The 15492-nt window shown below is 42.9% G+C and overlaps 1 protein-coding gene across 1 annotated transcript in view; it reads right to left on the minus strand.

Moving 5' to 3' along the window:
• Positions 1 to 4848: 4848 nt before the first annotated feature.
• The window catches only part of MTNR1B (melatonin receptor 1B), a 174406-nt gene continuing 163762 nt past the window's right edge, over positions 4849 to 15492 (minus strand). Inside the window, exon 2 of the mRNA XM_066594091.1 lies at positions 4849 to 5717. Within this exon, the coding sequence (XP_066450188.1) occupies positions 4849 to 5717 (869 nt within the window). The remainder of the gene's footprint in view (positions 5718 to 15492) is intronic.

The following is a 15492-nucleotide window of genomic DNA, read 5'->3' on the forward strand; positions in this document are numbered from 1 at the left end:
TTATTAATGACCTGGTGGAAGGATTGTGCTGTAAAATAGCAATATTTGCAGCTGATACGAAATTATGTAAAGTAATTAACACAAGAGAGGACGCAAGGCGGTTGCAACAGGATCTGGATAAGTTGGGGGCAGAAAAGTAGCAAATGAGATAAATGTACCTGGGCAGAGGAAATACATGTCACCATTACACACTAAATGGGAAAACACTGGGAAACACTGACATGGAAAAGGACTTAGAGGTTTTTATTGAACTCTAAGCTTAACTGGAGCAACCAATGTCAGGCAGCTGCTGCCAAGGCAAATGGAATAACGGGGTGCATCAAAAGAGCTCTAGGGGCGCATGGCGAGAACAAGGGGGCGCCCTATATGTCTAGGAGAAAGAAGGTTTCTACACCGACATAGAAGGGGGTTAATAACTGTAAGAGCAGTGAGACTGTGGAACTCTCTGTCTGAGGACGTGGTGATGGCGAACTCACTACACGAGTACAAGAGGGGCCTGGACATCTTTGAGTGTTACAATATTACATGTTATATCACTGATTACTTCACAAGGGTCGGCGATCCAGGGATTATTCTGATTGCCAGATTGGAGTCGGGAAGGAAATATTTTTCCCTTAAAAGGAGAAAAATTGGCTTCTACCTAATTGCGGTTTTTGCCTTCCTGTAGTTAAACATTGAGGGGTAATAGGCTGAACTAGATGGACATATGTCTTTTTCAACCTTACATACTATTACTATGATCTAAGTCTGATCATTCTGGGCTTAGGAGTCCAGTAGGTGGTCCTACTTTGTAATTGACAGTTATTCCTGTAGACACACACATACAGGGCTGTCGGTCACCAATAGGACCATCTACAAAAAAAAGCAAAAGCAGCACTAACAACAAATGAATTGAATGTGAAGGTGCAAGTAAGCCATGGCTGCAATAAATACAGTAACAGAAACAATTGCTGACTTTGTGTTTGGCATGCATTGCATTTTTGGAACAGTGGCTGCCTTCACATTTCTTTTGCACGCCATTCACCCATCTGTCCCAGGTGTCTTAATGAGAGTGTATGGCCAGGTATTCTACTTTCCCTGAATCCATTTGGAAGTCATCGGCTCAAAAAAGATGTGTCTTTTACAGTTTGGAAGCTGTTCAATAAGGTTTGCCTGGATGTGGCGAATGGGCCCACATGTTTTGATCAAAATACATAGTTAGAATGTAAAATGATATTAAATGTGTATGAGTGCTAAAATGTGTGATTCTGTGACTGATAGGACTGCCCACTGGACCCCAAAGCCCAAAATGATCAGAGATTTAGATCAATTAATTATTAAGTATGCTGAAACCTTTCCAACAAAACCATAAATCAATCTGCTTGGCTCCTTTTGCTCTATTACATACTGCCTATACATCAGATTGCACGTACAACATGAGAGATTCCCCTTAAAGGGCCAGAACAAATGTAGCCACACCTTCCAATGCATATCTTCAGAGGAGGATATTGTAGTATCAGTCTAAGAGCTCATGCATAAGACATTTCCCCATGCACAGACCCGTATAGTTACACTTTTAGCCCCTGTTGATCTGTATTATGTACTCACAGACAGTCCAGGTGCCACTTTATGGTGCTTTCAATGGAGAACAGCTACGTTATTTGGCATGCAAAGGAGCATGCCACAAAATCCATAATATGGCCATGTACATGAACCCTTATAATTATACCCTCTCTGAGATGGCATATTGACAATGTTTGTCTTATTCAGATTTACTATGGCTTATACTGTAGTAGTAGCAGAGCTGAGTTTGTCATTTGTCATAACTCATTATGGTGACAGGATGTGTTGTTTTTGCGTTTCTGTAGAGCTACATGCCAAAAACTGCTAAGTTATAACGGCACCATTGCCAAGGCCAGATCAATGTTTGTGGAGGTTTCTGGAATAGGTTATTCTAGAGGGCCGCCCTCTCCATTAAAAAAATAATAGCTAATAGAATAATAGCACAGTTCAGCAAGATGAGCCTAATGGAAGCTCTGCGCTATATCCAAAGTATCTGCTGTGCAGTGACAAAACAGTGGCACCCAATAATAATAGAGGCATAAAGTGCCATAAATTACACCGCCATAAAGTGTCCAAAATACTAGTGTCGTAATGTGCCCAATAACAACACTTCTATAAAGTGCCCAAGAATGACACTACCATGTAGTGCACAATAATAACACTACCATAGTATGCTTAATAATGACACTACTATAAAGTGCCGACAAGTAACACTGCTATAATGTGCATAATAATAAAACTGCTATCAAGTGCTGAAGAATGACTTCCATGTAATTCCCAATAATACTAGTCTCATAATGTGCCCAATATACAGTGCTATAAAGTGTCCAGTAATGACACTGCCATACAGTGCTCAATAATAACACTGACATATAGTGCTCACACAAAGTCCTATTATAACCTCCACCGAGTCATGCAGTCATTGCACTTCTAAGCTGAATGTCTTTTTAAGGCTGGATTCACATCTGCATCGGGACCTCCGACCGGAGGTTTTATCATAGATGCGGCTGAAGATACTAGAAGAGAAAGCGCTGCAAAACCAGCCAGCCGGGCGGAAAGCGGACAGCCCCATTATAGTCAATGGGGTCCTTCCAGCGCTGTTCGGTTCCCTCCAGAGACAGACCATGGGGATTCCCCTTTCCTCCGCTCCGAAGGGAGCAGGATAGTGGAATCCCCAGTGCAGATGTGAATCCACCCTAAGGTGGCTTGCTGAATCTAGTAAGAAGCACATTTTCTCTTCCTACAAGGAGCTCCTCCAGCCATGGTCATCACAGTGCGCAAAGGGACAATAAAGTGACAAATTCATCTCTGCTACACCTGTGTTTAAAGAAAAAGATCATCTGAATTTAACCTTTGCATTGCCCTAGATGCAACTTCTTGGCCCATAGTCACTAGTCACTACCATTTAAAGGGAATCTGTCATCATGTTTGAGCCCCATAAACTACGTTATGGAGCTCAAATATGAGAGGAAGAGAGCGCTCTTTCATACTCATTAGGCGCCCCGCTGTATCTCCGTGACTCTTTTTCAGCCGGCTGTGTGCACTCGCTCTGCCATAGAGATGAATGGAAGAACATGCATGCGGGTGGCTGAAATAAGTCATACTGTATGTATATACCAACCTCACAGGGACATGACGCAGGATTGGGGCGCCCGTTGAGTATAAACACAGCTCCCCCTTACTTCTTATTTGTGCCCCATAATTTAATTTATGGGGCTCAAATGTGATGACTGGTTCCCTTTAATCAAGTCAGAATGTTTGATCAAAGTAGAAGTGCTGATTATTGCTCAGGCAATTAAATAACAGTAAATCTGATTAAAGGGTAAGTACTCGTTCACATCCAGTTCTTCTTATTGCTGCAGTGCACCTAAATAAAAAAAGATGAAACACTCTGCAAATAGTGCAGAATTAAAATATTGGACTATTTTGTGTATACAGCTTCTAAGCAGACTTATGTGTCTCCATGGGTACAGACTACAAATAAACCATATGTGTAGTCTGATCCTGCAGTCATGTGTTAGCTGTCTTCATCTGGCCAAGAGGAAATCTATCCTTCAGAGCATCCCATTAGACACTAGTGCCAGCAGAATGCCCCAATGCAGTGCCAGTACCAAGACTGACTTTATCACCTTTCCATAGCATAGTCTGATAGGCGGGGCCTCATCGCTGAGACCCCCACAATCCTGAGAACAGGAGTCCTGTGTCATTCTCTCCTCTTCACTGCACCCCCCGCAGTGTGGAGGACATTGAATGGAGTGGGTGTCGAGCATGCATGGTGCCGCTTCATTGTTTTTTCAGTAGGACTGCTCAAGATAGCCAAGTAACAGTCCCATTGAAATGAATGGAGAAGAAGCGGGCATGTGCAACTGCTGTTCCAATCAATCTACAGTAGAAGTCACTGTGGGGTGGTGCTGTGTGCCCGTAGTGAGGAAGAGCGATGGGGCATGAAACCCCCGTTCTCAGGATTGGTGGGTTCTCAATGGTAAGACCCCCACTGATCAGACATTTAACACCTATCCTATGCATTAGTGCAGGCCATTTAAGTTTTAAAAATTGTGGCTGCTATTAACCTCCACTAGAGGGAGATATTGAGCTCCCCCCAGTAGTGACTGCCAGCAGCCTACACTGCTGGGACCCTTAGGCAATCTAGTAAAGTATGCATGAATATTGTACCATTGGTCTGCATACAAGCTGCAAACACAAACTGTTAGACCTTATTAACCAATGCTATTTTGATGCGTTGGAGCAATAGAAATAGAAATGATTGCAAAAGTGTACACACCACTTATATTTATAACACTTCTATGACCAGGTTCTAACTTTTTAAGGTCCAAGCATTAAAAAAAATACAACTTCCTGAAAAGGTACATAGGAGAAAGTGTGTAGATAGTCCATGTATGCCATATGCTTTCCAGACAATTTGGGGTAGTACTGGTTCTCATTAAGGAGACCAGCTGTGTATGGGGTCTTATTGGCAATCCTCCATGGGAAAAATATGCAAATTAGTTATCTGCCAGAAGAAAGAAAAGTTGCTAGTAGAGGTAGCTACCCTGTAAGTCATTGTCGGACTCTTTAACGAGCCTTGCAACCTCGTTTTCCATAGAATAAATACATAATCCAATAATCTCATAAATTCAATTATCCAATATATACATTTCTAGGATGTAAAAAATAGCATTTTGAGTTAAATTCTCCTTTTAAGAGATGTAAAAAAATATGCAGCCAAAATAAGTTTGATGAAAAACAAAGTGAACGCTGGCATGTGTATGTTCAATGGCTCTCGGTCATCTGTCTTTCACAGTGGAGTTAGACAGTATCAGTTCTCATTTGATCATTGTTATTCAGGGCAGGAGAAGGTTTGCTCTTTGGGCACTCGGTTCCTCCCCTGGAGATTTCCTGAAAGAATAACCTTGGCATCCACAGTGACATTAAAATCCTTTTGTATTCTTTACGAAAGTTTTGGTTTAGAAGTCCATAAATCACAGCGTTAAGGCAACTGTTAGAGTAAGCCATAAAGTAACTTAAGACGAACAACCACTCGGGAATTTTGGGAGCCACTTCTGTAGGGTTGATAGCCACAGCTAAGCCGATGAAGTTCAGAGGTGCCCAACAGAAAGCAAAAATGACAAACACTACAAACATTGTAAGAAAGTTTCTGAAGTCACTTGGTTTCATCCTTGGCTTAGTCTCCGATTTGACCTTCCTTCTGACTTGAATGACCAAAATCCATATTCGGAGATAGCAAAATGTGACCACAGTGATTGGAACTATGAAATGGATGACCACCAACGTGATAGTGTATGAGGAGCTTACGGTCTGAACAAAAGTACAGGAATAGATCCGAGGGTCGTATTCCAAAGACCCAACAAAAAAGTTCGGGACTGTGGCCAGGACGGTGAGGACCCAGATAAGACATACAAAAAACATTGTATTCCAAGCGGTGAAGAACTTGTCGTAGACAAGACTGTGGCAGATGTAGCAATACCGGTTGATGGCAATCCCTGTGATGTTAAAGATGGATCCGATGACGCTCAGACCCATGACAAATCCACTCACTTTGCAATGCATATCTCCAAGTGCCCAACCGTTCTTAAAAATAGCCACCAGGACTAATGGGTAGGGATACAAGGCCACCACCAGGTCTGCAAAGGCAAGGCTTACTACAAAGGCATTACCTGCAAGAGAAGACATCGGGTTAGCTTTCGGGAGCATACTTATCTTCTAAAAGTTCTCTGAGTACCTCAGGAGGAGCTATGATTCCAAACAGCGAAGACTTACAAGGCCGTTCTTTGAACAAACTGATAAAACATGATTGAAGTCATCAATATTTTTGAAGTGTCAGGATTTTCCTATTTGTTGGCACAGCAGAAAATAAAACTTATGTTAAATGTTAGATCAAAAAGGCAACTGTTCATGTGTATTAGTGGTAGCGGAGTGGGAAATGTTGCATCTAACTTGAATATTTTTGGTATTTTTCGGGTTCCTCTGGAGGTTTCTGTAGATGTGTAACTTCTGTAGTCTACTACATACAACAAGTGGTGGCTTTGTGGGTTGACAGCAGGAGAACTGGCATGATGGTAAGTCTACCTCCCAACTTTTTGGATGGTCTAAGAGGGACACTTATGGTTCATTGTGTGACAGATCAATTTTTTCATCCATAGCTGTACACTTTAATGTAAATATTAGCATGGAAATCATAGGAATATAGACATTTTGTACGTTCGAAATTGTACCATATGATAGAATAATATAGAAATTGGGGTCTCAGACACAGTTAGGAATCATACAGATAGTTTAGGGAGCCATATGGTACGCTTATTAATATAAATTTCCAAGGTCAGAAAGAGGGACATTTAAGGGCCAAAATGGGGCAGAGGGATTTGGGTCAAAAATAAGGACCGTCCCTCCAAAACAGGTACACATGGGAGGTATGGGTAAGTATAAGTGTGTCAACCCCGGACTCAGGGCCCAGCTCCTATGAGCCCATAGCTTTAGTTTATGGGGCTCATGGGAGCTGACACAGCCCCTTCAATGGTTAAGTGCAGACTAATTTGGACTTTTCATTTTTTAAGGGGGACTGATGAGATTTCTGACTATAAGATATATAATGCATCACTAGTTTTCAAATATTCCCATGTACAGTACTAAGGACCATGACAATCATCAATTCAAGTCACAATATATAGTCCTATAAATATGAAATAAGAAACTGTGCCATTGTCCCTCTGATACACCTGATAGGGCCTTACTTCCATCCAACACATAGAAGATTGTAGTCAACACATCTTCTAACTAGTTAATGCACACTGTTCGCTGCTAAATGATTGGCAGTCACCAATCAGGTGATTAACACTGGCCAATCAGAGACCAGCTGTGCAACGGTAGTCTAAAACTGCTAATGCACTGCGTGAATTAAGGTACCTATACATGGGATGACTGTTGGGCGCATAAACCATCCCAGCGACTATCGCTTCTGTGCTTTTACAGAGAATGGAGGCGGAGCCCGACAGAGATCTCTTCTGTTTGAGCAATTATTCGGGCAACTATCATCCTGCGGAAAGGTAGTCAGAAGATGACGATGGCTATCTTGCATGGAAACAGGGCTCAGAACCAGTGGATAGGAGGGAGAACAGCCCAGACCAAGGTTGTAGCAAAGTTTAAAGCAACTCAATAAAAGCCTACAAAAAGTTTTGTGTTAGTTTATCTTTTGTGATCAGGTTTATCTTTGACCGGGACCAGAGGGTCGCTCTTACGCACATCATGTCTTTTGATGCAGGACAATTTTGGTAAATCTTGTTAAGAGCTTTATCCTGTGCTCAATGTCATCCCTGCAGAGGAATGTCCATGAACTGCCAAGCTGGGGGAGTGAGAAATGTGACAGATGGTGACATTTCTAGGTTCAGAATACTGAAAGGACCGAGCCTGCTCATTGTAAATGTACAGCATAATAGATTACATTACAGCGGGACAATCATAAAACTAGTATTTAAAATAATCACCATAAGCACAAAATTAATAGTGCTGCACAATCTATAAACAATGCTCCATACTGTGAATAAATAATACTACCATATACCGTGTTTCCCTAAAAATAAATAAGCCCCTGTCTTATATTAATGTTTGACAGAAAAGAAACGTTAGGTCTTATTTTCAGGGGGTGTCTTATTGTACTTACCTAGCAGGCTCGGCCACTGCTCTCCGGAGCTCCGACACGCTTCTTGCAGTCCTCGGCTGCCCACAGAAGATCACTTCTTGGTTATGGGATTCATAAATCCCACCTTCAAGAAATGATGGCTCCGATTGGCTGAGCAGCGCTCGAGAACCAATCAATGCAGTGCTCGATGAACCAATCACAGCCATCACATTGGTTCATCGAGCGCTGCATTGATTGGCTGAGCTGTGCTCGAGAACCTGTCAGAGCCATCGCTTCCTGGAGATGGGATTTATGAATCCCATAATTAGTAAGTGGGTGGCTGACGACTACAAGAAGTGTGTCGGAGCTCTGGAGGGCAGCGGAAGGGACCTGGACTGAGCCTGCTAGGTAATGTATTCCTTTTTTTTTTCTTCTTTTTTTTCAAGGTAGGTCTTATTTTCGGAGAAACAGGGTAGTACCCAAATAAACTTACTGCAGTGCCCAGGTAAAACAGATACACTAAGACAGACATAATATTTAAAATTTTTCTGGTTCAAATTGTACCAGAAAACTGTTTTATACGGTTCGCACCACATTTATGTGTTTTAGACACTTTGGCACACGTTTTTTCCTCCGACTTTACAAAAGGCTCTGAACTCGCCCTTTGTAATTACTTACTATTTAAATGTTTCGTTTTTTTTTTACATGAGCAAATTTTCTATTGCAAAATGTCCTATTTTTTAGGCAGTTTTGCCTGTTATTTTCTAAGGCCGCCTGCAGACGGCGGGGTCGGATCCGGCTGCGAGAATTCTGGCAGCGGGACCCGACCCAAGCCCCTACAGAGAGCAGCGCGGACTCACCTGCTCCAGCGGCCCCGGCTCTTTCATGTGCTGGCTGCAGGCCGATGAGTGACGTTGTATTTGCTAGGGAAATCGCAGGTTAACAAGTACGATATCGGTCCGAGTTTCTCTTACCCATATCACACTCGCGCAAGTAAATCCGGCCTAAAACAATGCTATTTGGATTGTTCCAAAATTCTAGGCATCTTTCCCCAGAATATTTAAGTGGTCACTGCACTTGCAGACAACGATGTATTAACTAGCAAATCATTTATTTACCTAAAATGACATTTTTGTGCTAAAAATTGCTCTAATGGGCTCTCTATTCCCTCTTGTCAAGTGAAATCCATCTGTAGGCAGAAAGACAGAGAACCAGAAGTGGAGAAGGGTGATGACTCATTCTGTCACTGCAGTCTATTGAGAGATGAAGAAGAGGGAGACAGAAGTAGACACTCACACATATGTGGCTTCAGAAAATAGTAAGTGAGTTACAGCTGCTGGAATCACATCTACACTGCTCAGTACCACTGTATAATGTCATGGATGCTAATCTCATGTTTCTGTGTGTGCTACAGAGATTTAGGGAGCAAATATTTTCTGTTTTCTTTATGTGTAGTGAATGAGGCCTCATAGTAGCTACTCTACATCTGCCAGTTCAGGGACAACTGAGAATTAGAGATTGAACCTGCATAGGGGACAACTAGTGATAAATGCAGGATACAAGTCATATATATGTTATGCCTCATGCATACAGATGGAAGCTTATTCTGAAAAGTTCCTTGCAAGTTATACTGTGTTTCCCTGAAAATAAGACATACCCCGATAATAAGCCCAATCCTAATTTTGGGGGGTTCTTGAAATATAAGCCCTTACCTGAAAATAAGCCCTAGCTACACTACACGTGAAAAGAAAAAAAACAATAATCACTTGTAAGGTGGTGTTCGGGTCTTTCACGCTGGGCAGTAGTGCTCCGGCAGGCTTTCGTGTAGACCTCAACGCAGAGAGAGCATTCTCTTCCTGGTAATGGGGCTTGAATACTCCGCCACCGGCAAGAGATGGTTGTGATTGGATGACGAGCGCCATGGCTCAGCTAATCAGCGCTGGCGCTTGATGAACCAATCATAGCCATTCAGTGAATGACATCATTGAATGGCTGTGATTGGTTCATCGAGTGTTCGCTCTGATTGGCTGAGCCACGGCGCTCATGATCCAATCACAGCAATGTCTTGCTGGAGGTGGCGTATTCAAGCCCTGTTACCAGGAAGAGAATGCTCTCTCAGCACGGAAGACTGACAGAGCGCCGCAGCCCAGTGTGAGGGACCAGAATGCCGCCTGCTAGGTGAGCATTAAGACACCCCCATAAATAAAACACTATGCCTCCTTTGTTCAAAAATTTATGCAAGACAGTGTCTTATTTTCGGGGAAACACAGTAATACAAAATGTTTGGATGGCAGAATCAAATATGACCAAAAGGAGAGAATAGTGAGTAATCAGTATTTCTTTGGTTATTTACGCTTGTGGATGTCATGTTGCCGATGGACCACAAATTCCAGCATGGCCTGCGCTCCTAGGCTTTTATTCCTTCAGTATGGACCTATCATTTGCCTGTTTATTAGGATTTTGCTCTCAGCACTGGTAAAGTGTTGTTTTTCCTTTGAGACATCAGTAAAGTAGAATTTCGGTCATTAAAATCCTGTACTTGCTTTAGTACTTATGCAAAATAAATAAATTTGTACTGAATCGACCCCGGTCCAGAACTGATCTGACATCATCCTACAAGCTAAACAAATCAATAATTCATACACGAACATTGCAGTGTGCCGTGTAATGACACTTAAATATGGGCAGATAGCAGCGGTTCAGCTCATCTTTACAGTATCTGATATCTTGCAGTAAAATCTGTGTCGTCTACTATAGGACAATCTCTTTACAGAACCCGCATACTATAATACAATGCTTCTACATATTATCAAATGTAACTTTCAATTTAGAAGTTTGGGGATCTGCAAACAATCCATTGACGGGTCTTTTAATTTAGGTCATTTGAATTTTAGTACCTTGTTTTACCAGTAGGGGCACTGCAGAGATTATGAGTATATCACTGCTACTAAGAAGCCTTCAGGGCCTTGATGGTTAGTCTGTAAAACACATTCCAAAAGGTACAGTTCTTTCTGCTCAGTAGTCCTGCATACCTTTGTTAAATTTTTTTTTTGGACTCCCATGCTGTAGGCTAATCATCTGTTAATAGTCGTATGAGCGTATCCGGACAGTAGGAAGTGAGAGTGGAATTCATCCTCAGCTGCTCCCCTTCCTTAGGGTGCATTCACACGAACGGTTTTCACGCCGAGCTGATATACGTTGTCCTCGTGTGCAGGGGGGGGGAGGATGGAAGAGCCAGGAGCAGGAACTGAGCTCCCGACCCCTCTCTGCCTCCTCTCCACCCCTCTGCACTATTTGCAATGGGGAGAGGCGGGACGGGGGTGGGGCTAATTCAGAGAACTTAGCTCCGCCCTGTCCCGCCTCCTTTTATTGCAAATAGTGCAGAGGGGCGGAGAGGAGGCAGAGAGGGGGTGAGAGCTCAGTTCCTGCTCCTGGCTCTTCCACCCCCCCCCCTGCAGATGAGGACGGCGTATATCGGCTCGGCGTGAAAACCGAGCCGATATACGTTCGTGTGAATCTCTTCTCTATCTCTGAGCTGCTGGGTGTAGACTGCTGCTGTAATGTCTGCATACACTTTACACATTGCAGAGCAGGATTTCTTCTCTATCTTTGAGCTACTGGGTGTAGACTGCTGCTGTACTGTCTGCATACACTGTACACATCGGAGAGCAGGATCTCTACTCTATCTCTCTGTAGCATATTCTAATAAGTAACAGCAGCATGGAGAACAGTATACAGCAGCACTGATCAGTGTAGATGTGAGTCCTTCATTAAGGTCATATAAAAGTCTTACACAAACAGACATGGCTGCCTGCAGCTTCTTGTATGTCACCCTTTGTCTCCCTCCAACAACTCCTTCCTTTTCCTCCTCCTGCTTTTCTCTCCCTATTCATCTATGGGCTGCCGCTATAATCTGATTTCTCTGTGAACAGGGTTTATCAGCGCATTCGGAGTGGGTGATCAGTGCAGGAGGGAAGAGAAGTGGATGATACCTGGGGAAAGAGTAATTTTTCTCTAGTAAGATATAATACCTCTTGTACTAATACTGAATCATGCAAAAAAAGACTAAAAAGCTGACTCAGCCTTCCATCCTTCCGAGGTCGGTAAAATGAGTATCCAGCTTGATGGGGGGAGGGGACATATAAAAATTACTTGAAAGTTCTACGGAATAAGTTAGCGCTATACAAATAACAAGATTTATTTTATTGTTATTTTATTTAAAAGTTTCGTTTAGTTTAGGATTTTCTCCAAACACTCGTGACACTTTTTATGCCCTATGACATATACACTCACTGGAAGCCTTTGAAGCATGCCCACACCTTCAGATGGCTTTTCAGAATAAGCTGCCAATGCATGTGCATATGAGGAATAACAGTTTATCTAGCCCCATTATATTATTGGATCCTGTATTTTAGCAGGTTGTCTTCCCTGAGCTCCATGTGTCTATAGACTAACTGTTAGGATGGCTCCAAACACTGTGCACAGAGAACAGAAGATCCTGCTCCCCAACGGTATCTCTAGCTTTCATATATAGAGGACATTTTAGAAAAATCTTTTGCAGTGTTGATACGAATCCACTGGGGTGACATAAAACACTTACAAGCCAGCAGCAGCATTTCTAGGTCTCTTTGTCTCTCTCCTTGCAGCTGCTTTCTCCTCCTTCTCCTCCTAGCCATAGACTTCTATGGGCAGTATCTAACCTAATCACTCAGTGAACTGATATGTCTGAGGACTTATTCAGATGTGCGTATATTGGCTGGGTTTTCATGCCCGGCCGATATACGCTGTTCCTCTCTGCAGGGGAATGGGCCGGGAGCAGCACACTGAGCTCCCGCCCCCTCTCTGCCATCTCTCCGCCCCTCACCACAATTTACAATGGGAGGGGGTGGGGCGGAACTTATCTCTGCCCCCCCCCCCGTTCCACCCCTCCCATTGCAGACTGTTGATTTATGTAGGTTTGTTGAAAGTGCAGTGCCTGTTTAAGGTTGTCAGTATAGTATTGCAGACTGATTAGACAAATGACAAATTAAGAAAGTTAAAGTTTATTATCTTGTAGGAATTAAAGTTTTGTAGTTCTATATAAAATTATTAATTACTTTATAAATATAAAGCATTCCACAACATTCTAATAAACTTTGTTTTAAACCCTCACTGTCTTCAACATATCGGTTTGCTGTCAGTGAACATGAACACTCACGTTTTGATTCAGAGGCAGTAAACCTGTACAAAGCTAGTGGACAGAATTGTATCCAGTCTAGACAATCCTCTGTGAGCTAAACAGCCTGGACTTCAGACTGCTACATTGTAGCAAATTAGCAGAGAGATTTGTGGAGTTGCCGCTGATGTGCTTATCTCACAGAGTATTGTCTAGTCTGGATACGATTGTATCCACTTTTCAGTGGAGGGAGTAACTATGTACATTACAGTGTTTCACTTTGGTGCCCAGGACATGTAGCTCACAGAGCATTGTCTTGACTAGATAAACTTGTACCCCCTTTTCAGAGAAGAGCAGGACTGGATGCGGACAATGTATCAGTCTGAAGTCCAGGCTGTTTAGCTCACAGAGCATTGTCTACACTGGATACAATTGTATCGCCTTCTCAGCTGAGAGCAAGACTAATTATGTACAGTGTATCAGTCTGGAGCCCAGAACATGAAGCTCACAGAGCATTGTCTAGACTGGATACAATTATATCCCCTTCTCAGTGGAGAGCAGGACTAACTTCATACACTACTGTGTTTCAGTCTGGAGTCCAGCCTGTTTAGCTTTCAGAGCATTGCCTACACTGGATACAGTTTTAAACACTTCTTAGTTGAGAGCAGGACTAACTATGTAGAATGTAACAGTCCGGACTCCAGGCTATTTAGCTCACAGAGCATTTTCTACGCTGGATACAACTGTAGCCACTTCTCAGCTGAGGGCAGAGCTGGATATGTACAGGATTAGTGTCTCTGAATGTAGACAAGTGTTCCCAATTCACTGACAGCAAACAGATATCTTGAAAATGGTGAGGAATTGAAGCATGAAGTATATTACAAAGTTGTAGAACTTTGCAAACTTCAAAATTTGGAAAACATGAGAATTTATATCATGTCTGAAGGTTGCACCACCTTCACCCCTCAATGAATTCGTTTTTCTTTTCCCCCACTTGTTAATATGCACCAATTGGATTTTCCTCTCTATATGAACATAATCTGAAAAACGGAATATTGCTCTTCACCTAACATCATACATAGGACATACAGTACTGCTTATAAGCTAGGTATGTGACATCAAGCCCTCATTTCATATGTCAATGTATTGTCAGGATCCCCAGTTAATATGAGCTGACTTCTTGCAGCTTCTGGCGTGTATCCATCATCCTGAACACAAGATAAAGCCTTGTCACAGACATCACAGCCGTCTTACCTGCTTCTACTTTAAGCCACTAATAATAGAGCTGTCATCATCCAGTTTTCCCAATCTCTGGCAGGGTAATCTTATATTGTTCCTGTGTACGGTGCAGAGAAGCTGCTGTCTATGGACTTGTCTGTGTTTAAAGTCTATCAGTAATCATTCATATGGCGGTATACTTAGCATCAGGTGGGGGTACCGCACACCACACGGTGGGGTAGGAGTCCTCCCTAGTTAAAGATGGCAAACACGGCTACCAGTTGTCAGCAATTACTGGGCTTCTGCCACTGCATTAACCCTTAGCAATCCACTGTCTGACGTCTAAAGACATTCTGATTGAAGGCTGTACAGCTCCGATGTCAGAAGACGTCCGGCAGGGTATTCTTACTGTATATTACTGGCTGCTCTGTTGTCGGGGGGGGGGCCTCTCCAGCATGTCCCATACCACAATACTGGCTCTATCCAGCAGATGGCGCCATTGTATAATGGCAGAAAGAGAAAGCCCCCTAGGAAACCCTGAATCCAAAATTGGATTGCAAAGGGTTAACTGTACATGCAACGCTGGGGGGCACCAACTTTTCTACTCCATGTGCCACATTTTCAGATTGTAATTGCTGTAATTGCTATTAATCCACAGTACTCTTAATGGCCACTTTATTAGAGCCCCTGCCCTTTCAAGATTGGAGCTTCCCTGTAGAACAGTTTCAGGGCTCCTTCACACAAGCGTATGCGTTTTTGTATTCTCTCATTCGCGCCGTTAAAAATCGCATGAGTGGACAAATTTCCGCGAACAAACCCCGAGTTTAATTAGCTTTTTCTCGTCTATTCACACAGTTGAGTGTGATGTTTTAGCGAAAAAATACGTTGCACCATGGAAATCCCTCGCTCGCATAAATCCTCGGAGTGACTTCAAATGCCTACATAGAGGCACCTGAAAGTTTTTTCAGCCTTGGACGCTGCCAAACTGCCTCCTCCTCCCTTTTTTTCTCCAGCTCCCATAGGAGTCTATGGGAGCCGCCAGTGTATATCAGTTAAAAGGTAGAACCAGAACTGTCTTTTTACCCAGCATATAATAACAGGTGCGGATTTCAGTTCCGTATGTTATATTGTTTATGGTGCAACATTTTTACGCACCACATATTCGCCCACGTGAACGAATGCATTGGAATTCAATGCCTCAGATGGTCGCGCATATCGTCCGGTTGTGAAAATGTATATACGCTCGTGTGAATAAAGCCTCAGTGTGAATCCAAGTTAGATGGGAAAATCCAGTAATCTGAGTGACAAGGCCGGGTCATCGGTGCTAGACTAGTCGGGGGTCGGGATTTCACCGCCGACATTGTGGGGTTTTCTGGTCCAACATTGTGGAGAGTATACAGAGAATGGTGTGATTGAGGGAAAACATCCAGCAAAGGGGGTCCTG

Source organism: Eleutherodactylus coqui, chromosome 1, assembly GCF_035609145.1.
Source record: "Eleutherodactylus coqui strain aEleCoq1 chromosome 1, aEleCoq1.hap1, whole genome shotgun sequence".
Taxonomy (NCBI): domain Eukaryota; kingdom Metazoa; phylum Chordata; class Amphibia; order Anura; family Eleutherodactylidae; genus Eleutherodactylus; species Eleutherodactylus coqui.